Source organism: Jaculus jaculus, chromosome 10 (assembly GCF_020740685.1).
Source record: "Jaculus jaculus isolate mJacJac1 chromosome 10, mJacJac1.mat.Y.cur, whole genome shotgun sequence".
NCBI classification, from domain to species: Eukaryota; Metazoa; Chordata; class Mammalia; order Rodentia; family Dipodidae; genus Jaculus; species Jaculus jaculus.
The window spans coordinates 109855329-109883138 of record NC_059111.1 but is presented as its reverse complement, the minus strand read 5'-3'; the positions used below and the strand labels follow the sequence as shown (position 1 = coordinate 109883138).

Below are 27810 nucleotides of genomic sequence, written 5' to 3'. Positions count from 1 at the left end.
CCGGGCGCGGGCGGCGCGCGCGTCATAGCACGCGGCCTAGGTGGGCCGCGGGGCCGTCGGGCGCGTGGCCGTGGCTGCGCTGGTGCGTCTTGAGCGAGCCCTCGCGCGCGAAGCTCTTGCCGCAGCGGGCGCAGAAGTAGGGCCGCCGCTCGCCGAAGACGCCCGGGCGGCGCGGGTGCGGCGCGGGCATGCGCGCGTGGGTGCGCTGGTGGTTGAGCAGGAAGCGCGGCTCGCGGAAGCAGCGCCCGCACTGCGCGCACTGGTGCGGCTTCTCGCCGCTGTGGATGCGCCGGTGCGTGAGCAGGTTCTGCTTGAGGCTGAAGCAGCGGCCGCACTCGGGGCACGGGAAGGGCCGCTCGCCGGTGTGCGTGCGCTGGTGCACCTCCAGGTTGTGCTTCACGCTGAAGGCCTTGCCGCACTCGGGGCACACGAAGGAGGCCGCGCGGCCCGCCCCGGCGTGGGCCTTCTGGTGCCGCACCAGGCTGGGCTGCTGGGAGAAGGTCTGGCCGCACAGCGGACAGCGATGGAGCTGCTCCTCTGCAGGGTGATGGATGACCAGGCCCTGCTCGTCGCCCAGACCCTCCTCTTCCCTGTCCCCCACAGGGGACCCGCCCCTGGAGGACACCAGCTCGGTCATGGGCACTTCCAGCTGCAATCACCAGTCCCTGGAGAAGCAGAAGCAGAGAGAGGGGGGTCAAGAGGTCAACCAACCTCCAATGCTCGTCCATCTACAGCGTGTGTGTGTGTGTGTGTGTGTGTGTGTGTGTGTGTGTGTGGTATGTTTTGGTTTTGGTTTTTTCAAGGTAGGGTCTCATTCTAGCCAGGCTGACCTGGAATTCACTATGTAGTCTCAGGGTGGCCTTGAACTCACAGTGATCCTTCTACCTCTGCCTCCCAAGTGCTGGGGTTAAAGGCGTGCGCCACCACGATCAGCTCCATCTATGGTTTTGTTCAAACCACAGTGCCCCTTCATTACAGCCTGGCCTCAGGGCTCTTCTCAAAAGCCACCACCTCCTAGAAGCCTGCGTGTCCTGACTTCTTCATGGTCTCCTTGTCGCATGCTGCCCTGTGATCCTCACCCTCTCCCTGAGAGTGGCTGTGCTCCTCTGTCCCCACCCCCAAGGCCCCAAAAGCACAGCTGCCTTTTGCTAAGTGCCACACCAGTCTCTCCGCCTGCCACACACGAGACAGGGGGTGAACGGTGATGGGAAATTCTCAAGGGCAGCTACTATTCTAAGTGACCCTTCTCCTCTGCAAACAGATTCCCAAGGAGGAGGTGGGGAATGAATGCGCCCCAAACCTGCGGGCAGGAGAGGTCAGGGATGGGTTAAAGCAGGAAGCAAAACGGAAACCCTGTGAACTTGAAAGTGACCTCGCTGAGTTAAACATTAAAGGCAGCTCCTCTTTGTGTATCAAAATGAAACACAGCACTTGAAGCGCAGGTCACTGAACCAGACAAAGAGCTCCCAGGGGTCTGGCCTGGCCCACCACTGAGCAACACACCCAACATGCAACAAACACCCCAGCACCTGGCTCCCTTCGTGCCCATTCCCCTGGTGGTCCTCCTCCCAGGCCACTGTGTCCCTCTTGAAACAATTTCCCACTGACCTCACAGCAGCCCGGAGGTGGAGACAGCAGCCCCGTGGAGCTTATTTTATAAGTGGAGCAACTGAGGCTCAGTAAGGCCAACACACTTGTCCAAGGTCATCCAGCAAGGTGATCCAGGACTAGGCCCTAAGTCTTCTGAGTTGCTGTTGAAATCTCTTTTCAATATATTAGCTGCTAAACACCTCTCAACACACACACACCACCGCCGCTATGCCAACCACTGCAGATCCATCCATCCCCCAAAGGCCACTGGCTCCTGCAGGACACCCACTCCTGTGCAGGCACCGCTCCATGTCCTGCAGGGCACTGGAGCCCCCTCCATTCACCTCCTGCATCGCAAGGTCTCTCCCCACTTCCAGACTCAGTCAATCTACCTGCAGAACGGGATGTTTCTGAGACACCGTTTGTCCTTCCCCTAAATTGAGAGCTGGGTGGAACAGGCACTCTCCCTGAGGAAGGGGGCAAGTACCATTGGCCATAGATTCCCCACCCACAATCCCTTCCCAGGCAACTGCTGGCCTTTGGAAATACCATGCAAGTCTCCTTGGCCACTTTGGGGCTGGCCTTGTCACTGGACAGCCTCCCCACTCTCCCGGCTAGACCCCTAGACCGAGGCCCAGAGGTTTCCAAGGCCATGCATGGCCCCGTCCCTCCCCCGAGTTACTCCATCCCACCCCGTGCCACACTCACAGCCCACGCTGCGCCCCTGCTCCTGCAGTCTCCAGCGCCGGCTTTTCCCTCTAGAGTCTGCGCGGCCCAACGAAAATACGGTAACTGTCCGGCAGCGATTCCCGCGTCCCCTCCTCCCCGCCCCCATAAAGCCGGCCAGCCTCCCGCAGCCACGTCGATCTTGTCAAACAGCTGCTTTAATCGGGAGAGCTCACCGCACCCCGCCCGACCCCCTTCTCCCGGCCTTGCCAACTGCTGGGGCTGCAGGGACCCGGGAGAAATATGTGGTGAGCTGTGCCTCCAAATCCTACCACCACCACCAGCAGCAGCCCCCCACCCCACCCCCGACTAAGACATAGGATGCCACTTCGCCGCTCGCCGTAAGCCACCTTGCCTGGCTACCAGCCGGGGTTTCCCTGGGCGGGGGGGCGCATTCAACCCACCGCGCGGAACCACGCGACCCTGGATAAATAGGGAATTGAGTCATGGCACTGCCAGTCCCCAGGACGGGGCTGCGCGGCTCCCGGCGAGTACGGTAGCACGCCCGCAGTGACCCGCCCCCGAGGGTCCCCCCGCACTGGCCTCGGTAAATACGGTAACCCCCGCCCCGCCGCCGCCCGGCCCAGGCCCCCCGGCGGCCGGGCACTCACGTGGCGCCTCCTCCCGAGCCCGGCTCGCCGCCGCCGCCGCAGCGCTGCGGTCGCCAACGTCGCCGCCGCCGCCGCCGCACAGCAGCCCCGTGAGGCTGGGAGGTCTAACTCGCCAACAAGCCGGCTGATGGCAGAAGGAAAGAAGGCTGACGGCGAAACGGGCGCTGCGCCTGCCCGGACCCGACAGAGGACCACACTCCTCCAGGGGCCAGCACGCCCGGAGGGACAGGTGACCCAAAACCTCGGCCCCCGCCCCAGCCATCGCCCCCCGCTTTCTGGAGGGGGACAGCTATCATGACCCATCCCGACCTCATCTCCAAGCAAGAGTAGCCTGGCCAGGCCCAGAAGCTGCCCGAGGTCCGGGAAGCAGGGGCGGCTGCAGGCTGCGGGCCTTGGCCCTGAGTGTGACAAGTGGGGCGGGGGGCGCCTCCGAGCCGGCTTCCAGGGCCCGAGGCCACCCCGCGAAGCGCAAGTTCTGAGCGCTACTCGCGGCCAGCTTCAGCACAGCCCACCCTGCTAGATGACCTGCCAAGATGACCCTAGGGAGTGGAGGAAGGAAGTCGGCCCCTCCCGGACAGAATTGAGTCCACTGTGGTCAGCTAAAGATATCCCATAAAGGAGCTGTATGTAAAGCCCCCTAGAGAAGACAAAAGTGTGAGAGGCAAAGTGTCCACTGACACTTAATAATACCCAGCCCCCCCCCCAACCCCCGTCTGCCTCTTTCCCTCTCTCATTCTCCAATAAATAAATAAATTAAATTTTAAAAATATATTTAAGGGCTAGAGGGATGGCTTAGCACTTAAGGCGTTTGCCTGCAAAGCCAAAGGACCCAGGTTTGATTCCCCAGGACCCACGTTAGCCAAATGCACAAGGGGGCACATGTGTCTGGAGTTCCTTTGCAGTGGCGGGAGGCCCTGATGTGCCCATTCTCTCTCCCTCTCTCTCTCTCTCTCTTTCTCCCCCTCTCCCTCTCCTTCTTTCTCTGTCAAATAAATAAATAAAAATAAAATAGTTTGAAAAAATATATTTAAAATTTGTTAAAGGGCTGGAGGGATGGCCTAGTGGTTACGGTGTTTGCCTGCAAAGCCAAAGAACCTCAGTTCGATTCTCCAGGACCCACATAAGCCAGATGCACAAGGTGGCGCATGTGTCTCAAGTTCCCTTTGCAGTGGCTGGAGGCCCTGGCACACCCATTCTCTCTCTTTTTCATTCTGTCTGCCTCTTGCCCTCTCTTGCTCTCTCAAATAAATAAACAAAATTTTTTTAATAAATTAATTTTTTTTTTTTTTTTTGGTTTTTCGAGGTAGGGTCTCACCCTGGTCCAGGCTGACCTGGAATTAACTATGTAGTCTCAGGGTGGCCTTGAACTCACGGTGATCCTCCTACCTCTGCCTCCCGAGTGCTGGGATTAAAGACGTGCACCACCACGCCCGGCTAAATTAAATTTTTTAAAGGGCTGGAGAGATGGCTTAGGGGTTAAGGCGTTTGCCTGCAAAGCCAAAGAACCTCAGTTTGACTCCCCAGGACCCACATTAGCCAGATGCACAAGGAGGCGCATGTGTCTGGAGTTTGTTTGCAGTGGCTGGAGGCCCTGGCACACCCATTCTCCCCCCCCCTCAAATAAATAAATAAAAATAAAATTTAAAAACATAAAAAAGTAAAATAAGAAAATCTGAAGTGGGAACACCCACCCCAAATTTAGGCAAAGGCACTCCATGAGCTGTGGTCCTGGACTGTACGAAAAGAATGCCAGCTGGGAAGCTGCACCCATCCTCAGCTTCCTCGCTGTGGGCTGACAGCGGCCATCAGGAGCTGATCTCTAGCTCCTATCACAGTTGTCACCTGACTGGGAAACTGGTTTTCATGTCTTCACTGGGCCACAAAAGAAGTGGGGACACAGGACTGGAGAGATGGCTTAGGAGTTAAGGCACTTGCCTGCAAAACCTAATGACTCGTGTTTGAATCTCCAGGTCCCACGTACCTAGATGCACATTGACGCAAGGGCACAACATCACACATGCATCTGGAGTTTATTCCCAGTGGCTGAAGTCCCTGGCCTGCCCATTCTCCCTCCCTCTTTCTCTCTGTGTCTCAAAATAAATTTAAAAAGGGGGGGGGGGACAGGGCTGGAGAGATGGCTTAGTGGTTAAGGCATTTGCCTGCAAAGCCAAAGGATCCCTGTTTGATTCTTCAGGACCCAGATACACAAGGGGACGCATGCATCTGGAGTTTGTTTTAGTAGCTGGAGACCCTAGCATGCCCATTCTCTCTCTCTCTCTCAACCCCCCCCCTTAAATATATATATATGGGACAATTTAGTGAGGACGAAGATTCTCAAAAACAAATTCAATGGTACACCTGAGGGTGGCATCCACAATTTTAGCAGCATCTTCAGGATAAACTGCCATCTTAGAAAAAGGGAAACACGTCAGGCGTGATGGTGCACACTTTTAATCCCAGTACTCAGGAGGCAGAGGTAGGAAGATCGCCATGAGTTTGAGGCCAGCCTGAGATGACATAGTGAATTCCAGGTCAACCTGGGCTAGAGTGAGACCCTACCTCAAAGAAAAAAAGAAAGAGAGAGAGGGAGGGAAAGAGGGAGGAAGGGAGGGAGGGAGGGAGGGGGAAGGGAAACAGGGGGGATGGCAGGCAGGCAATGTCCCCGAGGCCCTGGGTCTGTGTGGGGAAGCCTGCGAGCTCAGGGCCTCAGTCACTGCACTTGACCCCCCCCCATTCACACACACGCATCTCCATAAGCCCCTCCCACCCACACGTGCTGTGGTGACTATCATAGGGAGACAGTGTGGTGACACACAGCCAGGCTTCTTTGTCCAAGCAGTGGCCCTACGTGTGATGGCCACCGTCCTGCGAGGGTCATGGGCCAAGGGACTCTAGATTCTAACAAAGACGTGAGATGACCATAGCCAAGACACCCTGGGAAGCAGCTGGCTTCCTGCTCCCTCCCGTGTGGGTGAAGATGCTAAGTCAGTTAGCCCTGCCCAGCCCTCAGCTGTACCCACTCTGGGGTAGGTGGACAAGCAGGTGACTCTGGGATGCCCCTGGGGCAGCTCCAGATCCCTGCTTTGGCTATCCCACATGGGGGTGCGCCTCAGGGGTTCCACCTGCCGGCCTCCCCACACCAGTGAGCTCTTCTCATCCCCAGGCACTGGGACGTGATCCGTAGGATCTCCCTCCGGAGCACCTGGTGCTAGCCTGTGGAATTTGGCACACGTGCATCGTCCCCATCAGATTGTGACCTTCTGGAGGCAGTCAGTGTTTCTAGCACCCCACTATCCCTGGTGCCCTCAGTCAATGTCTGTTCAGTGAATAAGTGCATGTTTGCACGCTACCTGGCGGCCCCGTGGGCAGGCACAGAGGTAAGAGGAGGATGAGGATTTGCCACACCACCACTGGCCAACCACAGCCTGGAGGCCTGAGATGGGTGCAGAGACCAGGCGAAGATGTGGGGCTATGGGCGTGAGGCCACCGCAGCCAAGTGCTCTAGCACTGAGCTCTATGTCCACGAGGTATCAGCTCCAAAATCATTTCCTCAGAATTAAAATCCAAGGCATGGCCTAGGACATCAATTTGGCCAAATACTTAAACTTACGGCAAATCTCCTGAGCTCAATCCAATTATGGTTTATATACAATGTCCCCCGCAAGGCTCAGGGATTAAGTCACTGACAGATCCATGATATCTGGCATTATTGGAAGGTAGAAGGTAGGGGGTGAAGCCTGGCTGGAAGAAGTAAGTCCCCAGGGCACACCCAGGATTAGTATGCTCAAGCCCCTGGCTCCTTCCTGTCTTTCTGCTTCCTGGCCACCATGAAGTGAGCAGCCTCGTTTACCAAGTGTTCCCAGCACCATGATATTCAGCCTCACTTCAGGCCCAAAGTGACAGAGCCAGCTAACCACGGACCAAAGCCCTCAGAGCCATGAGACCAAATAAGTCCTTCCTGAGCTATGCTGGGGAAAATCTTTTTCCCTTTTCCATGGGCACACATGGTCTGCAAGTAGCCACACGTGGAGTTTATTAACACAGTAATGGTACAGGGCTGGAGAGATGGCTTAGTGGTTAAGACACTTGCCTTCAAAGCCAAAGGACTTCAGTTCAATTCCCCAGGACCCACATAAGCCAGATGCACAAGGTGGTGCATGCATCTGGAGTTCCTTTGCAGTGGCTGGAAGCCCTGGTGCACTCTCTCTCTCCCTCTCCCCCCCCCTTCTCTCTCTCTCTCTCTCTCTCTCCCCCTCTTTCCCTCCCTCAAATAAATAGAAATAAAAATATTATCATTATTAACGGCAGTGACCCCCTATTGAGTGCTTGCTGTGTGCTTGTTCTCACACTACTTACCTTCTACAGGTTACTTGCCACAACCCCGTAGCTTAAGTAGCAAAGGCAGAAGTGAATCTCAGAACTATGGCTTCACTATTCCCAACTCCACCCCACCCCACCAAACACACACCGATTTTGGCTATTGGTGAGCAAGAGGGAAGAGGAGGAAGGCATGGCTTCCAACTTTTTGCCAATGGGAACATCATTTCCTACAATGTATTATCCAATAGCCAAGTGTAGCCATTTAATTAAAGTTAAAATCCCATTTTAAGTGTTTCATGGCCGCCCATGCAGAGTGACTATGACACTGGTTGGCACAGAAGTAGACTAAGTGTGATGTTGGATGGAACTAGCCTACAATATCTTCCCCAAGCAGACCTGGGAAACCCAGGAGATTCCAACCCCCAGGATATTATCTCTTTCCTGCACACTGCCCCCACCTGCGTCCATGAGGATCAGGACATATGACAACATACTATTTTTTGACTCAATAATCTTCCTGACAAAAGGTCAAAGATATATATTTTACTCAAACCATGTTTAAAAAAAATGTTTCAAGGGGTTGCAGAGATGGCTCAGTGATTAATGCTTTTTGCCCGCAAAAGTAATGTTTCAAAACCACTCTCCAGTCCGAAAGTCCCCCTGGGGAGGGGTCTGCTCTCCCTGAGACTGTGTGCCTGTACCCTTGGGCTGGGCAGCGGGCACGAACCCCTCCCAAGGAGCCTGGCTGGCTCCTGTGCTATCAGACTTGATGTTCATGTTGTTTGCCCAAGAAAGCCACTATCCATCCATGTACTTAGGTCGCCTGTCTTAGCTCCCAGCCTGTTCCTAACAAAAGACAGCAGTTCCACAAACCCTCTCAGCTCATGTGGCCTGTTACAAGCTTGGCCACAGGTCCCCACTGCAGACCTGAACTTACCCAGCACAGAACATGATAGAAATCTTAGTCATTTCCTTGCAATGGGTTCTGTTCCTCCATGTGACCCCTAAATCTCTCAGTACTGCACAGTATCTCAAATCATAAACCATTAGGATAACAAGTTTGATCTTGTCCTTGGTTTTATGATGTCTCTTCCTCAATAATCTCTGACACGCCCCCCCCCTTTTTTTTTACTGTAAATTCAGGCATCTGCCTGCAAAGCCAAAGGACCTGGTTTCAATTCCCCAGGACCCACATAAGCCAGATGCACAAGGGGTGTAGCCATCTGGAGTTTGTTTGCATTTGCAGTGGCTGGAGGCCCTGGTACAACCATTCCCTCTCTTTCTCTCAAATAAATAAATAAAAATAAAGTTTAAAAGGGGGGGGAGAAGTCGGGGGTAGTGGCGCATGCCTTTAATCCCAGCACTCAGGAGGCAGAGGTAGGAAGATTGCCATGAGTTCAAGGCCACCCTGAAAATACAAAATGAATTCCAGGTCAGCCTGAGCTAGAATGAGACCCTACCTTGAGAAAACAAAAAAACTAACCAAACAAAAATGAAAGAGAATAGATGCTAAAGATCACAGTCTCATCCCTCCTTGGAGAAGCCCGTGGCTGTGACAACAGATTCATCGTAGGCCAACAGGAGGCCTTCGACACGATGTCAATCTACAGCATGGCCTGGTGGATGTCACACTCCCCCACCCCCCTTCCTTTGTGTCCAAAGGCAATATCCTGCCAAGCTGACATCACTGGTCACATGAAATTAAATCATAAGAAAGCCTTGTCATGAGTGCTGGGGCTGGTAACCAGTTGTCCAAGAGTTGACCGTACAGGTTGTTCTGAATCCCGTGTCGCATCCATGAAGGTTCTTGAGCAAGAATGGGGACCCTGCTTTCTTCCTGGCACACAGACTCGCCAGTGAACCAGTGTTTTACAGTCCCCAGCTGGTCAAGGGATGTATACCTCAGTCTCATCACTGTCTGCCTTGTGACCATGTGAGAGGATCATTACCAAGGGTAAGTGAGCAGGCATTCTCATGAACTTGCGAAAGCAATCGGACCTCCTTAACCCCCAATACCTCCCCTTTGGATGGGCTTGAAGTGCAGGCCATTTGTGGAAGACAGCACGTTCCACCGAGAGGCTGAGCACATGGACATGTGGTCTGAGCTCTTCAGCGCCAGCCTAAGCTGCTCCTCAAGAAGCAGGTGTTTCCACAGGCCCCACCTTCAAGATGGTGGCTCTCCAACCCGGGAATACATGGTGCCACCCTGCTTGCCTTTCAAGAGTAGGTGAGCTCTTTCAGATTGGTTCCAGGATTTGCTAAGTGACAAAGGACTGAGAAGACTCCCCCATGGGAGGAGTGGGTTTTGATGTGACGCAGGACAGTGAGCGGCTCCTGGGCCAGGCCGGGCATGCTGGAGGAAGAGCTGGGCACTGTAGGGAAGTAGAGGAGCATCTGGGTCTGTTGCCCATTGGCTCTCAGAGCTGAGCACTTATGTGGATGTCAGCCTGAAACCCCTCACCCGGTGTCAGATGTTGCCCAGTTTATGAGTAAAGAACTGGACCAGGGGCCGGGCGTGGTGGCACACACCTTTAATCCCAGCACTCGGGAGGCAGAGGTAGGAGGATGGCCATGAGTTCAAGGTCACCCCGAGACTACATAGTGAATTCCAAGCCAGCCTGGGCTAGAGTGAGACCCCACCTCGAAAACAAAGAACTGGACCAGGAGTGAGTGGGGGGCTGAGCACTAGGCATCACTGGCAGCACTCCTTAGGAAAACCGCAGCAGCTCCGAGGTCGTGTCTGTTCTTCCCAGCGCCTCTGCGCCCTGCTGTAACACTACAACAGTTGGTGCATCTCCCAGATGAAGCGGCTTGAACTAATCTGCACAGTGGTGCCCAGAGAAGGGGGACACTGCTCTGCATCCACAGGAGGACCCAGACCCCAAGACCAGCAGATGCAGCTCCCCCTGCTCCAGGCCCACACTGGTCGGCTCCTTCCTCCCACTCCCAGCTACCCAGCCCTGCTACGCCAAAGCCTGTCTCCAGCCCCTGGGGACAACTCATCCAAGGTCACAACCCAGGCTGGAGCCCTGGCTTCAGTCAGCATCAGGACCTCAGCCACACTGCTTGGGAAGCCTGGAACTGGTGACCTCAGAAGCACAGGAGGGGGCAGCATGTGCAGAGAGATGTGACATTGATTTAGAGGAGGGTGAGAGAGAAAAGTGCCCTCCAGCTGGGGCAAGGAAGTTTCCGCTGGGGAGTATAATATGGCGTAAGCTCCCTGCCCTGTTCTGGGGTGGAGGACAGCAGGTGGAGGGATTCCAAGGAACATACGCATCTGGGCTCCAGTAACAGTGGTTCAGAAAGGACCATGAAGCCATGTGAAATATTCAAGTCCTTCATTTTTCACTTCTGTAACATCAAGACGGATAAGGACATATGACAATCCCACTCACCCACCTGAGGACAGAAGCAGAAGCTGCAGAGTTGGCACAGCCATCTCCCCAAGCAGCCAAGTCTTGATGGAGACTAGCCCCTAACCATTTCCCTCCCTCCCTCTCTCTCTCTCACACACACACCAGTTCTAGAGCGAAGCCCGCCATACCCAGCACCCTGATCAGTGGAACAATCGGGGTTGGAGAAGGACCATCAAACCACCCAGTGCTTCCCGATAGCTGCGGAGCGTTGGTACTGTCCTTGGTGCTTGCCCCTTCCTAACCACCATCTCTGCTCCATTCTTGGTATCCCGGAGTCTGTCGCCAATTTCCCTTAGGGTCCAGCCCCTAGCCCATCTTACAGGCTGTGCGGCAGGTTCGTGTTACTGATCCCGATGTTAGTCCCAATCCCAGGCCATTTCACAAGAGGAGCCTCTACTAGGGACCCCCAACAGCCCCTCGCTCAGTGCCTGAGGCTGGAATCACCTCTGGTTGGTGCCCATGACAGGCACCCAAGTACCAGGAGTGCGGCGTTTTGATCTCACTTCCCCTAGGCCCTGTTCTTGAAGGAAGCTTCAGGGATACTGCTCTCCAGCCTCAGAGGCTCCAGGAGACAGGATGTCACAGGATGTCACTTGGGAGCTCTGAGACCAGCATTCCTGGCCACCCTGCTCCCTGGCGCAAAGTCCTCTCCACCACGGGGTGCACTACAGAGCCTCCTCCTCGGGGTCCAGACGGGGCTCCAGGGCCCCTCCGTGCACACGTTGATGTTTTAGCAGATGCTGCTTCTGGCGGAAGCCGCGGCCACAGATGGCACACAGGTAGGGCCGCTCGCCGGTGTGGTTGCGCCGGTGCCTGGTGAGGTTGGGTTTCTGGCTGAAGCGGCGGCCGCACTCGGGGCACGCGTAGGGCCGCTCGCCCGTGTGGATGCGCTGGTGGATGGTGAGCGCAGACCACCAGGAGAAGCTCTTGCCGCACTCGTTGCAGATGAACTGGCGCTGCTCGCCGGACCCGGGCAGGCCGGCGCGCCCGCGGCCCCACAGTGCGCTCCTGGCTCCCTGGGCCCTGCGGGACTGCGCTGCCACAGCTCGGGGCGTGTCCGCGTGCGGCTCGGAGCTGGACTCGGAGCCTTGGCGCTCGGGCCCCGGGCGCCGGGGCGCGTTGGCGGCGGCGTGCGCGCGTTGGTGGGCCCGCAGCGCGGCGCGGCTGGGGCAGCTCTGGCCGCAGCTGGGGCAGCGCGCGGCGTGCGCGGCGGGCAGGTGCGTGCGCAGGTGCTTGAGCAGGTGCTGCTTCTGGCGGAAGCCGCGGCCGCAGTGCGGGCACGGGTGCGGCCGCTCGCCCGTGTGGTTGCGCAGGTGCCGCGTGAGGTTGGGTTTCTGGCTGAAGCGGCGGCCGCACTCGGGGCACGCGTAGGGCCGCTCGCCCGTGTGGATGCGCTGGTGGATGTTCAGCGACGACCACCAGGTGAAGCCCTTGCCGCACTCGTTGCAGATGAACTGCCGCTGCCCGCCGGGCTCCAAGCGGCCCCGGGCTGCGGTCCGCGCCGCAGCCTGGCCCCACCAGCCCTGGCAGAGCCCTAGCCAGGCCCACTCGGGGCGCCCTCGCGGGGGTCCCGGACGCAAGCGACGGGTCCGGCGCGCCGCAGGGTCCCGGAGCATCTCGTGCAGGCCGGCGCGCGCGCCCTGATGGTCGCGGGCGTGAGAGCGCTGGTGGATGCGGAGGCCCACCTGGTGGCGGAAGCAGCGCTCGCACTCGGGGCACGCGTGGGTGGCGGGCCGGGAGTGGGTCTTCTGGTGCTTGAGCAGGTGCTGCTTCTGGCTGAAGCGCCTCGCGCACTCGGGGCAGCAGAAGGGCCGCTCGCCCGTGTGGTGCCGCTGGTGGCGCACCAGGTTGGGCTTCTGGCTGAAGCTCTTGCCGCACTTGCCGCAGAGGTATGGCTTCTCCCCGGTGTGGGTGCGCTGGTGGATCTTCAGCGACGACCACCAGCTGAACCTCTTCCCGCAGTCCACACACACGAAGTGACCACCGCCGGCAGAGAGCGCAGGGCTCAGAGGGCCTGGGGCTGTCCCGGGAACCCGGGGGGCCAGCCGTGCGTCCTGTGCGTCAGCAGAGGAGGCCCACCGAGACCCCCCAGTCTCCTCTTGTGTGCCCAGTGCCCGAGGCCGCCCCATGGCCTGGCATGGCGGGAGGCCGTGAGGCTGCTGGAATATGTTTTCCTTGTCCTGTGGCGCCAGCGCGGGCAGAAGCCTTTCGGTCTTCTCCTGCTTGACCTTCATCGTTAGCGCGTCTCCTGCCAGAAGCAAAGGGACAGCACAGGCAGATGTCACTGGCTGTTGGCAGGGTGAAGGAAAAGGACACAGAGGGGAGGGGGCCGGGAATGGGCAGAGGAATGGCTGAGAGAAGGCAAAAAAAAAAAAAAAAAAAAACGGGGGCTGGAGAGCTTGCTTAGTGGTTAAGGTCCAATTCTCCAGATGCACGTAGTGGCGCATGCATCTGGAGTTCATTTGCAGTGGGTAGAGGCCCTGGTGTGCCCATGCTCTCTGTCTCTCTCTCTCTAATAAATAAATATTTTTTTTTTAAATCAGGAGGCACATGCCTTTAATCCCAGCACTTGGGAAGCAGAGGTAGGAGGATCGCCGTGAGTTCAAAGCCAGCCTCAAAGTGAATAGTGAATTCCAGGTCAGCCTGGGCCAGATCGAGACCCTACCTTGATAAACAAAAAGGAAAAGGAAAAGAAAGCACGAAGAGTACTGGGAGATGGAAGGAAGGGTAGAGGCTACTGCGGTGTTGTGGTTTGTATCGTGTGTGCCCCACAAACTCATGTGCTTGGGGTGACTGGTCCCCAGCTGATGACAATTTGGGAGGTACAGCCTTGCTGGAGGAGGTGTGGCTCTGGAGGCGGGCTTAGGGATGTTCTATCCAACTCTCCCTTGCCAGAACTTGGCTCACTCTCCCGCTGCTGTTGTCCACCCGCTGTGGCGCGGGTGACGTCCAGCCTCTGCCCTGCCACGCTTTCCCGCCGTGGAGCTTCCCCTCAAGCCTGCCAGCCACAATGGACCCTTTCCTCCCTCCCGTCGGCTGCTTTCGCCTGGGTGCCTTGTCCTAGCAACGAGAAGGTGACTACAGCAGATGTAGAGAGAGAAGGAAAAACTACAGGAAACTGAATAGCTTGCTTTCCAAGACTATAGAGTCTCTGAACGATCTGCCTGAGCTGGAGAGATGGCTTAGCGGTTAAGCGCTTGCCTGTGACGAGGCTCGATTCCCCAGGACCCACGTGAGCCAGATGCACAAGGGGGCGCATGCATCTGAAATTCGTCTGCAGTGGCTGGAAGCCCTGGCGCGCCCATTCTCTCTCTCTGCCTCTTTCTCTGTCTGTCGCTCTCAAAAAAAAGAAAAGAAAAGAAAAAAGAACGACCTGCCTTGCCTCTTCCACTCAAGGCTCAGAGAAGTTAAACAACCCAGTAAGGCTTCCTGACCCAAGAAGCAAAAAAATGGTCATTTCAAACATACCCTTTTTCTAGGTGTGGGTGGCTGTTGCCATTCCCTCAGTGCTTAGGGCCACTACCACTTCCTCTCTGTGGCTGGACAGCTTGTGCAGAGCGGCATCCAGTGAGGTGCTGGGATTGTCCACTGTTTGGCAATTCTTCCACAAACCAAGAATGACAAGGGAAGCCCAAAGAGCTCAACACAGGAGGCTGTGGCCCTGCAAGAGCTGCTACTGGCCCCAAGGTGCATGGGTCTCCAAGCTGTCAGTGGTTTAAGGCCAGAGTGGAAACTGCTTTAGACACCATCAATCATGTATGTGAGTCCCTTCATAAGAAAAAGCTTATAAAAACTAACCTGTAAAAAAAAAAAAAAAAAAAAAAAAAAAATACCTGTACCTAGGCATGGTGGCACACACCTTTAATTGCAGCACTCAGGAGGCAGAGGTAGGAGGATCACTGAGTTCAAGGCCATCCTGAGACTACATAGTGAATTCTAGGTCAGCTTGCACTAGAGTGAAACCCTACCTCAAAAAAAAATAAATAAATAAAAGTAAAAGGACTGGGAAAATTGCTTAATGGTTACAGCATTTGCCTGAGAAGCCTATGGACCTGGGTTCAATTCCCAAGGACCCACATAAGCCAGATGCACAAGGGGGCACATGTGTCTGGAGCTCATATGCAGTGGCTAGAGGCCCTGACGTGCCCATTCTCTCTTTCTCTCTATCAGTCTCTTTCTCTCTAATAAATAATTTTAAAAATAAAAAAAAATTAAAAATATAAAAAAGAAAAAAGAAAAGCTTATAAAAACTAAACTGGCCAGGCATGGTGGCACACACCTTTAATCCCAGCACTAGGGAGGCAGAGGTAGGAGGATCGCCATGAGTTCTAGGCCACCCTGAGACTCCATAGTGAATTCCAGGTCAGCTTAGGACAGAGTGAAACCCTATCTCAAAAATAAAAATGAATAAAAAACCTAACCTTTGAATTAGGAGCCAGGAAGATGGACCACTAGGAAGGAGGCCTGTGTTCTGAAGTTCTGTCAATGTTCTCCCTTGATATGGGTGCTGGTAACAGAGGTGGGTTTGCTTTGTAAGAACTGATGGAGCTTGTGATAAGTGCAGCATATTTCAGTAAGAAGTTCACACATGTTGTATGGCAAAATTCTTCTGCACTGAAAGCAGGGAACAATTACTGTCAGCTTTTATCAAAAGCAGCTGGGGGTGGGGCTGGAGAGATGGTTCAGCAGTTAAAGGCACTTGCCTGCAAAGCCTGGTGGCTCAGGTTTGATTCCCCAGTACCCATGTAAAGCTAGATGCACACTGTGACACATGCATCTGAAGATCTGGAGTTCACTTACAGCAGCAGGAGGCCCTGGCAGGCCCATTTGTACGCATTCTTTCTCATTCTCTACCTCAAATGGGTATTTTTTTTTAAACTTTTAAAAGCAGCTGGGGGCTGGAGAGATGGTTTAGTGGTTAAGGAGCTTGCCTGTGTAGCCTAAAGACCCAGGTTCAATTCCCCAGAACCCACGGAAGCCAGATGCACATGGTGGCTCAGTTGCTAGAAGCGTTGGTGCACCCATTCTCTCTCCTCCCTCCTTCTCTCTCTCTCTCTATATATACATATATATCACAAATAAATAAAAATAAAATTGGTTTTAAAAAATAACAAAAAGGTAACAACAAAAGCAGCTGAAATAACTCAAGAAAAGATGTGGGGGGAGGTGGTCATCAGACCCCCACCTGAGGTTTCAGGTGGCCCCTGTGCCAGCTGTATGTAATGACACACAAGGCCTCATGGCCTCAGGGGTGACAGAATATACAGAGGGTGAATGACCGAGAAGGAGCTCCTCTGAGGTGGCTTCTGTGGGGTCTCTGTGCTGTGTAATCCCTGTGGATGAGGGAGGAGCATCTGCAGGGGTAATCCTGACATGGGGAGCTCCATCCGGGCGGTTTCTTTGGGGTCTCCATGCTCTGTAAGTAAGCCCTAACCCCAAGGCTGAGGGAAGAGCATCTATGAGGGTAATCCTGACGTAGTGAGCCCCTCTGAAGAGTTGTTCTAGGGTCTCCATGCTCCTGGACATGGACAAGGAGCTCCTAGAAGGGGCCAGTGAAGTCATCGTCCAGGACAGGACGAGACTCAGTGACACGGACGGTCTGGGGTCCCCATGCTCTGTAAGTATGCCCACATCCTGTGGCTGGGGGAGGAGCATCCAAAGATCAGGAACCCTTCAATGTGGCTGCTTTGGGGGCTCCGCATTCCTATAAATGACCCCACTTCATGCTCTGTAAGTAACTCACTGGTCCACCAAACTGGTATTGGTGCAATAGTACTGTGGTCTTCCATCTGGGCCCTATTTGGGATGAAGACATGTGTTCACAACACCCCGGGGGAAAAGTTTCCCAAGACACTAAAAGGAGGTAGGGGCCTGGCACAGTGGCACTCGCCTTTAATCTCAGCATTTGGGAGGCAGAGGTGGGAGAATTGCTGTGAGTTCAAGGCCAGCCTGAGCTTCAGAGTGAGTTCCACCCTGATTCTAAAAATACTTGGAGACTAATGGCAAAGCCCCCAAATGGGTCACAAGCCACCTGACTGTGTCAACAGATTACAAGAACAATTCAAATGGGGATTGTTCGCAGCTCTGGGACTATTCTGTGAACGACAGGAAAGGGTGGGAAGGAGGTAAGAGTCAATTAAGTGGTGAAGCATGACTTTAATATCAAACAAACATGGGGAAAGGCAGGAAGTTATAGGCTTGTTGGTCCTTGAACAGACACTTACGCAAATCAAGTTCAAAACAGATTAAAGGTAGCATTTTATCACCTTGTTGGGATTTTCCCCAGGAAAGCAAAGATGACTTGAAATAATTTATAGTATTTCAGTAAAAGTGAAAACTCAGCTAAGGGGTTGGAGAGATGGCTTAGTGGTTAAGGCGTTTGCCTGCAAAGCCAAAGGACCCACGTTAGCCAGATACACAAGGGATGCATGTGGCTGGAGTTTGTTTGCAGTGGCCGGAGGCCCTGAAGCCCATTCTCATTCTCTCCCCCCCCCCCACCCTTCTCTGTCAAATAAATAAATTAAATTAAATTAAAATAAATTCAGCTGCAGCTTGTAGCCCAGTGGTAGCGTTTGCCTAGCAGGCTCAAGGCCCTGAAAGTGATCTCTAGAACCCACCCCAGGAGGAGGAAGGAATTAGCAAAGTAGGAATATAAGGAAACTTAAGCTGGCAAAAGGTGTGTAGAGTGAATTACAGCAAGCATCCTAATCAAAGCAGGGGTTATAAGACCATTAAAGTTAAGGAAAAAAAAATGAAGATACTCATATCATTGATACTATTTGTGGTGGTTTAATTCAGGTGTCCCCCATAAACTTATGTGCTCTGAATGCTATGTCCCTGCAAAGCCTAAGGGCCCAGGTTCAATTCCCCAGGACCCCACATAAGCCAGATGCACAAGGTGGTGGTGCTTGCGTCTGGAGCTCGTTTGCAGTGGCTGAAGGCCCTGGTGTGTGTGTGCATGCTCACTCGCTCTCTCTCTCCCCCCGCTCCTCTCTCAAATAAATGAATAAAATTTTTAAAAAGAAGGTTTAAAGAAGAAGGAGCAGCTGTTAAATGGGGGTTATTACTTGGGTACAGAGTTTGTAAGAGCTAAAAATAGATGGTGGTGGGGAGGGAAGGGAATTATCATGTTTTATTGTCCGTAAGTATAGAAGTTGTCAATAAAAAAAAATAGATGGTGACAAGGGTTACACAGCAGTGCTTAGGAACTATGATAAAAATGGTTAATATGGCAAATTTTATTATGTATATTTTGTCACAATTTTAAAAAACATAAAATATATTTAAAATAAGTGAAAATGTGACCTTCCAGAATGAGCATTCCCTAAATCTAGCCAGCCAAGCAGCTTATGTGACCCTGATAAAATATATATATATATATGGCTGCAGCTCAAGGGCCTGCCCCAGGGTCTCCAAGTGCCTCAATACTTTTAATATTTAAGACTTAGTCTCCAAAAATCAGAGGACTGCCTGAGAAGCTTGGAGTGGGAGGTGCTCTGATAGGTTCCGTGTCTGCCGTCGGCCTCCTCACAGCTGATTAGGACCCCACTTTTGAGTTTATCTGAGGGAGATGGTCCTTCTGCTAAAGTACCGGCATGTGTACTCCAGGTTTTATGGTAATTACCGTAATGTCCATAATCTGCAGGAGTGTTCAGATCCTGAAGTGAGATGAACACAGGACAGCCTATGGGACCTCACTCCACGTGCCCTCCTCCCCTCCCCACCACCCATCATCCTGCCTGCCTGCCGTGGAGCTGGCTGGCTGACTTTGGCCTTCATCTTAGATTCTGAAGGCTTTCCCCACAGGGAGCTCTGAGGCAGCTCCTCAGAAGGAAGTGAAGACACCTGAGTCACACTCCACTCTGCCCACAGGAAGGTGGGCTGGGCTTGCTCTCAGCCCCAGGCCCTGTCTAGGGGCTTACAACCACCTGGCAGCCCCCACCGTGGCAGAGCTGCTACCACGTGCTGGGAGAGATGCTCACAGGTGGCATGGACTGCTACCAACCCATGCAAGGCTCCTGCCAGGAACACGTGACTAGGCAGCAAAATTTTCCGTTTGGGGCAGCACTTGCTTGGGAGATCCCAAAACCTGCTACGGTTCATCACAGCAGCCAGCAGAGTGGATAGGAACCTTGAACTCCACGTGACCCCAGGAGTTCCAATGGCCTGGACTGAAGACATTCTGCTGGTCAATAAACAACAGAGCTTGCTTTGACCACCCATCCAACCACAGTGCTCATTTTCTATGTCTGCTCAGCAGAATGGCTTCAAAGTCCTGGTCCTAGTGCTTAAAGAACACTCTCCGTTTCTACCTGGCCTGTATGTAGCTCCCCTGGTCTGGCTTTGCCATTGTTTTGTTTCCAAATTCTTTGTCTTTATTCTGTTTCGTGGATGACCTTCAAAGTCCTGAGATTCTACCTTCTAGAAACTTCTGACTGAAGGCAGCCACGCAGGCTTGTCTTCAGGGAAGGCACGGGCCAAAGGGCCTGGGAGGAGGACCCAGCCCTCTCTCCTCTTACCTGAGCTGTTGCCAGCCAGGCTGCTCTCCATCACGGAAGGCCTCTCAAGGCATCAGCGCAGACCAGGTCCTGACCCTGCCATCTGGGGACAAGGTGGAGAAGAGAGAGAGAACTGGCTAACAGCACAAGGTCAAAACCGAGGTTCTCAGCCCCGCCCCCTACAGCCATGCTCTTTCAGAGATCCACCCGTGGCCTGGAGTGAGTGCCACACTGCTCTTCATTGCTGACGTGCCTGAGCGTTTACCTGTGTGTAAATCCACATTGTTCTCAGTTCACAAGGAGGAAATGAGGCCAGAGAGGGCCTTTGATGTGCCCAGAGTCAGAGATGGCCAAATGGCAGGAATGGACAAAACCTCAGGTCTCCTAAGTCCCAGATCAGAGCCTCGTAACTCATACCCTCAGCATGGGCAGGGTGGCATGTGAGGGACACGGCACTTGAGAACCAGGTACCTCAGGTAAGGTCAGACATGGTGTGGAAGCTCCTTAAGATGACACCAGGAGGGGCTGGTGCCATGGCTCAGGAGCAAAGCACTTGCCTTGGCATGTGTAAGACCCTTAATTCAATCACACAACCACAAATAACAACACCTGGAAGGCCGCCACATTTCCTAAGCCAGTGGCCCCTCTTTTCAAAGACCACATCCATATTACAGCACAAACCCCGTCAAAGTGCACGCGCGCGCACACACACACACACACACACACACACACGCTCACGAACATGCTAACTCACTAATACCTACTTCACAATCTATGGTTCCTAAGGGGTCAATGATTTTATTTTATACCCATCTTCTAAAACATTCCTGACTGCTGCCTTCATGCCTGGACTATAACTGAGGACAGACCGTGTGGCTGCTTGGATACCTCAAGCTGTAGCCCCACCCCCAGTCCCTAATGCTTGCCCCCACAATCTCTGCACGGTGCACCCCCACTTCTCTCTCCTGCTTAAATGTCCTCTTCCCAGAGGGCTTTCCCTGTACCACTGCAGGCCTACCTCCCTTGCCTCGGCCCTCAAACACTTTGACATCACCTGACATGCTCATCTGTTTGTTTGCTTTGCTTTATTCTTTTATTTTTTGGTTTCTTGAGGCAGAATCCCACTCGAGCTGAGGCTGACCTGGAATTCACTATGTAGTCTCAGGGTGGCCTTGAACTCATGGCAATCCTCCTACCTCTGCCTCCTGAGTGCTGGAATTAAAGGCATGTGCCACCATGCCCAGCCTTGCTTTATTTTTTGAGACAGGGTCTCATGTGTCCCAAATTGGCCAGGGCTCACAATGTAGCTGAGGATGACCTTACATTTCCAATGCTTGTGACCCCACCTCCTGAGCGCTGGGATTACAGACGTGTACCGTCACGCTTGGTTCCGACTGAACCCAGGGCTTCTGGCGTGCTAGGCAGACACTCTTCCAACTGGGCTACGACACTGGCCCCTCACCCCACCCCACCTGAGCACGCTCTTGACGGGTCTGTGTGTTCCCAGACCTGCTGCCTGGCTTTGCGCTGTGGCTCACAGGTAGGTCCGTGTTATCCTTCACAGGTAGGTCCGTGTTATCCTTCACAGGTGGGTGGCAGTCTCTCCTAAGGCTAGGATCTGCCAGTACCCCGTAGGGAATTGTGGCTGACTGCCTCATAGAGACCTGAGCTTGGCCTCATGCTGCCCTTAAGAAAGGTCTCTTCAGGGCGCTGGCCAAAGATGCCTTCTAGGCACCCTGACTAGATGACCCTCAATGCAAAACCCACCCCGGCCCTGGAGGCCCTCACAGTGGCCAAGGCCTAATTTACCTCCCCCCGTCCATCTTCCTGAGCCTGCCCAGACTGGAAATTGAGACCCTCATTAGAGCAGGAGAGGGAGGGGGAGTCTGAAACAGTAACATTCCCTTGTGCAGAGGGGAGGAAACATCTACTTGTTCTCAAAGCATTTTCTTTAGAAACTTCTAGTTGTTAAATTATGGCTTTGTCCTTTTAGACACATGTAAGTTTTGTTTTTAAAAAGCTAAATAAGCCTCTTCCCAGCTAACAATCTGTCAATGTCTTCCTCAAGGGCATGGGAACCATCTGTAACGGGCAGGAAGCCAGGAGGCCCACACCTCCGCTCCTGTCACAAAAATATGAAGTTCGGGGGGCTGGGGAACTGGCTCAGTGGTTAAAAGCTGCGCTAGTCTAACAAGAGCCTGGATCTCACAGAAAGCCAGCTGCAAGTGGGGCACGTGTCTGTCATCCCGAAGTGCCTATGGCAGTAGAAGGCAGAGTCCGGCATTCTCCGTGGAGGACAAGAGTGGAAGGTGAGGCTGTCCACAAGCACGCCCGGGCGCGCGCTTGGCCACACACACCATGCAGACGCTGGCACACACACACAGGTTAGGTTTTCTTCGGATAATTACCTAACAGATGGTCATCCCGGTGACCAGGTGAGTTTGAGATGAGCTGCATGTGACAAGTGATGTCATGCCACTTGAGGACCTGCATGGTTTATCTTAAGACTGGGTGGCGTCTGCCTGACAACACCCAGAGCAGAAGGCCCCCAGGGCAGGCCATGATGTCATCCCTCCTGCTAATGCTTGTTCAGTTAAAAGTAAGTTTGGTTTGGTTTGGTTTGGTTTTTTGAGGTAGGGTCTCACTCTAGCCCAGGCTGACCTGGAATTCACTATGTAGTCTCAGGCTGGCCTTAAACTCACAATGATCCTCCTACCTCTGCCTCCCGAGTGCTGGGATTAAAGACATGGGCCACCATGCCCAGCTTTTTTTTTTTTTTAAACTGGAGCTGCTTTCTTTCTCTTCTACCCTTGTGGAGAACTTTTCTGGGTTGAGCTCCAGAGATCACCCCTACTGTGTTTTCTTGTGGACACAGAAACCAGCTGGTAAGCAGCGTCAGTAAGAGCAGCAGGAAGAACTCACCTGAGGGGCCTACTGGGGGCCAGGGCTCCCCCTTACCAACTACCCACTCCCCCCCAGCCCTCCGGAGCCCTCACCTTGATAACCACCTTGAGGCCCAGAGGACCATGGGCTCCCTGCATGGGGCGCCTCGGGCTGAGGAAGTGTGGGCCACAAGTTCAGGACAGAGGGACGGGACTCAGCCCATACGAGGCAGCAGAGGCTCTGAGCCCCACCACCTGGAACCCTGCTTTACTCACTCTGGCTTCCAAGGCTTGCTATGACCTAGATGGGACCAGGACCTTGGTTTCCGGTGACCTGCCTCAAGCAGTGCCTCAGCTTCTCTGCCCAAGGCCGCCCCAGGGCAGCAGGGAGAACAGCTCACAGGCTGCATGAGAGCGGAAAGTGGAACAGGAGGAAGTGGACCGTCCCGAGTCCAAAGGGATAAGAGAGAAGCACGGACGAGACAGAGACAGGGGAGGCACATCATGTCTTTGGGGACCCCCTCCCACCTGTGTGCTTGGTAGGATGTGGGCAGAACACACCTCAAGCCCAGAACAGTCTCTACACACAGATACCCCTGTCAGGTCCCCCACATCCCCCAGGGGCCCTGACCACAGTTCTCGTCACTGAGCTTGTCCTGGTCCCTACCCCACCACTGACACACCAGTCAGCTGACAGGAGACACCCAGGAAGCAGGTGAGCAGGCTGCTCACCAAAATGTCCCAGCAGATTATGGGACTTCCCCTGGATCTGTAAGCTTCAATAAAGATCCCCTCCTCAAGGAAAAAAAAAAAAAAAAAAAGTCCCAGCATAACACAGGAGTGGAGGTGCAGATGCACCCCTCCTCCGCCGCACACACAGAGAGATACACACAGTCTCTTCACAGTCTCAGGCGACAGCCTGGTCCATCACACAGAGCCCAAACCCCAGTCACGACCCCCTCACCCTCCCACTGCCCACAAGTCCAGGACACACACAGGACAAGGGACTGGTCACCTCCATCTTCCTGAAGCCTGTCCAAGCCCAGATGCCCATACTGGGTCAGAATGTGGCTTGGTTAAGAACCCCCCCGCCCCATGGGAAGGCTCCAGGCCACCAGCTGCCTTGCCAACTGCAGGACCACACAAAGAGGGGATTGTGGCCTGCAGCAGGTGGTGAGGCCCAGAGCAGGGAAGGTAACAAAAGGACTTCGGTGTCACTAGAGAAGATGGAGGGGGCCAGGGAGAGGGCAGCAGCTGGGGTGAGGCAAGGGCATGGGCCAGGGAGAGGCAGCTCAGAGATCTGCCCAGGTCTCCCCACCTCATCCCAAATTGCCAGCCCATGTCCGGGAATGGCACTAAGCAGTGGATGGCACCTGGTGCCTCCTTTGTTGCCAGTGAAACTAGACCTCCAGCACCAAAGGCCCAGCCTCAGGTTTCTCAGCCTGGAGGCCCCACAAGCTCCTCATTCCATAGGGCTCTCACTTGAACCAACATCCTTTTCCTTCTCAGGAGACCTAGGCAGGAGAAAACCTGCCCGGGGCCACTTCCTATCAACCGACACTCGGCCTCCCACATCTTTGCCCAGCAACCTTGTCATGACTCATGGATTGACCCCCCTTGTCCTCAGCAACCTGCTCGACTCTCACAGCCCTCACCTCCCCTGCCTGCCCCCTTCACCAAGGGGACCCCCAGTGATCCAAGACAGCACCTTCCAGGGAACAGGCTAAGGATTCCATCTGTACCCCTGTGCCAAAGGGGCTCTTACATTGTCCCTTATGGAAAAGGTGATGCAGCCCATTTGAGGAGGGAGCTGGAGAGCTTTCTTTAACACCTTGACATTGGCCTAATTATAGGAAAAAAAAAAAAGACAGTGGCACCAGAACAAAAAGAGTGCCACCATCTGCTGGGCACTGCCTCTGTACCAAGCACTCAGCAAGAATAGCCCATGTCAAGTTTCAGCTAAGGAACCCTGGCTCAGAGAAGTTACATCATTTGTTCAAGGTTGCACAGCCAGTAAGTGCTGGAACCAGGACAGAACTGGGGCAGGCCAGCCCCAGCTGGAGCATTTTAGCCTTGACCACGTATCCTCTAAGAGAAGGCATAAGATTTACAGAGAAAGTGCAGCCAAGACAACCTTAAACTACCAGGTCCTCTTGTTTAGGGGTTTGGTTTCCATACCCAAATGTGGTTATTTAAATTCAAGTAAGTTAAAATTTCAAGTTCAGTTTCTCAATCACACTGAGTCCACTGAAACAGATGGCCAAGGTCACTGCTGTCCTCCTGGAAGACAGGCTCCAGAAAGACAGAGATCTTGTCCTGCCTGGGCCCTGGTGCATGGAAGAGGCTCAGGACGCAATGAATTGATTGACCGATTAATCAAATGAGGGCTCTAAAGAGGTCACTCCTCTGGCCCATCCCGCATCACTAACAAATCCCTGAGAGCGCACCAATTTTCTCTGCCTGGGAAATGGATTTCAGTTAACAGTGGCAAGGTTTTCATTTTAAATTCATGATCGAAAGCAAACAGGGCACTGATGGGCACACCAAATGGGCACACACACACACATGCCCAAGTACATCCTATCCAAGCCAGCTAAATAAACAAGAGCTCAAAGATGCAGAAGAGACTTGTCCCCTGGAGACACCTGCCACGTGTCACAGCAGCTCCCTTCCATTGGTGGTTTGCTCCCAATTACCGGCTACAAGCTCAGTCAGCATGCTGCAGTGAGACATTTTGAGAGAAACAGCACTCAAAGAACATTATTATAGTGCATTACCGTATAAATGTTCTACTTTATCATTATTTATTATTGTTCATCTCTCTCCCAGTGTCTTTAATTTATAAATTAAACTTTATGGGGGTTGGGGAGATGGCTCAGTGGTTAAAGGTGCTTGCTTGCCAAACCTGCTATCCTGGGTTCAATTCCCCAGCCACATCACAGCCTACAGTGGGAATCAGGAGCTCTGAGTCCTGACCTACCTGTCACCAACCTGTTATTTATCCCTGGCAAATCACTTCAGCTTCCTGGGCATTGGGTTGCTGAGTGGAGGTATCTGGAAAAAAAAAAAATCTAAAAAATAAATTCTTCTACAGCTTTGTTCTAAGCATCAAAACAAGAAAGTCTGAAAACACTGTACTTCCAAACACTAAACTGGAGAGTGTCTTCCCACCCACCCCCAACATGACCAGGAGCACAAGCATCACATCCCACAAGCCTGCTTTGCGAACACCCACCACCACTCACTCTTCCCAAGGTATGACTCCCTCCAAACATCCCTAACCTCAACCAGTTGGGGTGGAGCATGCCTTTAATCCCACCACTCCAGAGGAAGAGGTAGGAGGATCACCATGCGTTCCAGGCCACCCTGAGACTACATAGTGAATTCCAGGTCAGTCTGGACTAGAGCAAGACCCTACCTCAAAAAAGCAACAACAACAACAACAACAAAAATCCCTAACCTCAAAGGAGAGGCCCTGAGCACCCCCAAATAAACCTGTCTCCAAGTGGCTGTGCAAAAGGAAGGCTAGCCTTAGCTTTGGCTGCAACCCTGTCTGAGCCTAGGCCAGGACCTCCATCCCACACCCCAGCATCAGGCACAATGGCTCTCTCCCAGTGGCTTCCCGGCTTCTCTATGGCACCTGTCCTGCTCCTTTCCAACTCAAAAGCTCCCGCGAAGCCCTCACCGCAGAGCACAGGCAGCTCAATCAGTGAGCTGCAAAGTTCTAGCACTCCTTTAATGTGTCCAGCAGCTACCCCCACACAAACTCCCCCCACACACCCTCCCCACACACCCTCCCCCACACGCACCCTCTCCACACACACATCGGTTTCTCGCCTACTTTACCTCACAGGTTTGCCTTAGTCCCTTCAGTTCATCTGCCACTCGGATCCCAAACCAATTTTTCTACAATTGTAATTTGGGAATGTTACTCCCTTGCCAGACTCCAAGGGTTCCCTCACACTTTCAGATTCAGCCAAAAATGTCGTGTCAAGGCCACTGAAATCCTGGTCTCTGGTGGCCTCTCCCCACTACATCCCAACAGACACTGTCCCTCACACACGTGCACACCTCTGACCACTCACGCAATGCCCTTGCCCAGCTTCCCTTCCAGCCCAGATCAGGGGTCACTTTTGCCAGGACAGACGCCTTTCTGGATACAGCAGGCTGCCAGGGACGGGTCCCCTTCTCTGTTTAGCCCATGCAACCACTCAACCCAAGACCCACGGGATAAGGGATAAGTGTCGTCACCAACCCTTTCTCTTCTCCCCGAGAAGACTACCCGCACTGGGCGCCTCTCCTCAGCCCCCAGCACAGGCCGCAGTACTGTTATGAGGGAACAGTTAAATAAAGTTCAGCCCGCAAGTGATTAGAACAGAATCATGGCACGGACTTAAAAGAAATTAACAGTGGAGCCTGGACTGTCACTGGCCTCCAACCTCGGGTGGCCACACCCAGTCTGCGCGGCAGCAGCGACCCATTCTGGACTCCATGTCACCCTACGGGCTAAAGGAGGCAGCATCTCTACCCCATCTCCACCCACTTAATGGAAGCAGCAGCTCTCATCCCCCATCCATGTCCACTGAAGCTGCTGGTTTTACTGGAATGGAGTCCGGGGAAGCCCCGATACGCACACAGCAGTAACTCTGGTGCTTCTCGGTCGCTGTTCTCCACCTCCAGTTCTTATCCTTCTCGTGCAATAACATGTATGGACCACCTACTGTGAGCCCCTCGGCGGATCCAAGAGGCGGACACGTACTAGGAGCTCAGAATAGGACTGCAGGGGAAGGGGCTGCGCCCTGGCCACCCTGGGTTATACACTGGGTCCCCCTTCAGCCCGTGTGGGCCTCCCCCTCGAGACTGCGATGCCCTCACCTGCGCCCTGCCCACCCAGGCTCGGGTCCCTTCCCGCTGGGCTATGGGGGGGAGGGGGAGAAGTGGAGAAAGTTTGGGGCCCGGAGCTCCCGGGACGCGCAAGGCTAGGAGCACCCCAAGATCCCCGCCCATCCACCTCCGCTCCAGCCCGGGCCAGTGGAGCAGCGCGGGAGGAGAGTGGGGCCGGGCGCCCGGCCATCCCTCGCACCGCCCTCCCCGCCCGGAATGCAGAGGGACTCCGAGGGAGGGGGCCGGGGATATAAATACCTTTGACTTTGTGGCTAAGGTTAACGGGAACTGCCACCCGGGGGGCGACTTGGGACCAGGCTCGCAGCCCTGACCAGTCCCGGGGCAGGCGGGGCGGGCGCGCGCTCCTGATTGGCTGGCCGTCCTCGCCGTCCCCCGGGCCGCCCGGTCGCCGGATTGGCTGTGAGGCTCAGATGACCCGCCGGGCCCTATCGCAGCAGCCCGCGGGGCGGCCCCTTTGTTCTCCCGAGCCAATAGCCCGGGGCTGACCTCGCCCCGCGGGCGGGCGGCGGCGCGGAGCTGTGGACGCGTGCGCGGGGGCCGCGGGCCGGGGGCGCGGGGCCGCGGTGACAGTGGCCCGCCGCGAGCCCGCGCGCGCCCCGCCTCCCGCCCGCGCCGTGCAGGTGCCGCTTCCCCGCCGCCGGCCGCTGGGAAGCGAAGGAGGACTGCACCGGAACCCCCGCGCTGAGGCTTCCCCGGGAGAGCACTTCTGCCCCGGTGTGGCTCCTTGAAAGCTGTGCCAGCCGGCACCGCAGCAGGCCACGCTGGCTGAGGATGGGTGATGTTCCGAGCGCTCCGCGAGAGCCTTGGAAACCATTACATTCACGATCGTGTTTTCTCGCTGAGGAAACGGGGTCTGGGGAGA

At 54.4% G+C, this 27810-nt stretch overlaps 2 protein-coding genes across 7 annotated transcripts; both read right to left on the bottom strand.

Moving 5' to 3' along the window:
* Positions 1–22: 22 nt before the first annotated feature.
* On the bottom strand, positions 23–27235 carry LOC101607229 (zinc finger protein 436). 6 transcript variants are annotated; one of them, XM_045160926.1, is made up of 3 exons: positions 27186–27235; positions 19183–19264; positions 23–665 (listed from the first exon to the last, which is right to left on the bottom strand). In XM_045160926.1, exon 3 carries the CDS (start codon positions 635–637, stop codon positions 23–25), a length of 615 nt encoding a protein of 204 aa, XP_045016861.1. In that variant the 5' UTR covers positions 638–665; positions 19183–19264; positions 27186–27235. The 6 variants fall into 6 exon arrangements, with proteins under 6 accessions (XP_045016861.1, XP_045016859.1, XP_045016863.1 ...); XM_045160924.1 differs by lacking the exons at positions 19183–19264; positions 27186–27235 and adding exons at positions 1609–1751; positions 2299–2808; XM_045160928.1 differs by lacking the exons at positions 19183–19264; positions 27186–27235 and adding an exon at positions 3237–3444.
* Positions 10569–27245, bottom strand: Znf775 (zinc finger protein 775). The gene is made up of 3 exons (XM_045160922.1): positions 27186–27245; positions 19183–19264; positions 10569–12911 (listed from the first exon to the last, which is right to left on the bottom strand). Exons 2-3 carry the CDS (start codon positions 19211–19213, stop codon positions 11329–11331), a joined length of 1614 nt encoding a protein of 537 aa, XP_045016857.1. The 5' UTR covers positions 19214–19264; positions 27186–27245; the 3' UTR covers positions 10569–11328.
* Between the last annotated feature and the right edge of the window lie 565 nt (positions 27246–27810).

Excerpts from the sequence above, each read along its gene's own strand:
- Znf775 (XM_045160922.1), bottom strand. The coding sequence starts at position 19,213 with ATGGAGAGCAGCCTGGCTGGCAACAGCTCAG. Across the intron at positions 12,912-19,182 it reads CCTGGCTGGCAACAGCTCAG|GAGACGCGCTAACGATGAAG; the intron begins GTAAGAGGAGAG and ends TGCTTCTGGCAG.
- LOC101607229 (XM_045160926.1), bottom strand. The coding sequence starts at position 637 with ATGACCGAGCTGGTGTCCTCCAGGGGCGGGTCCCCTGTGGGGGACAGG.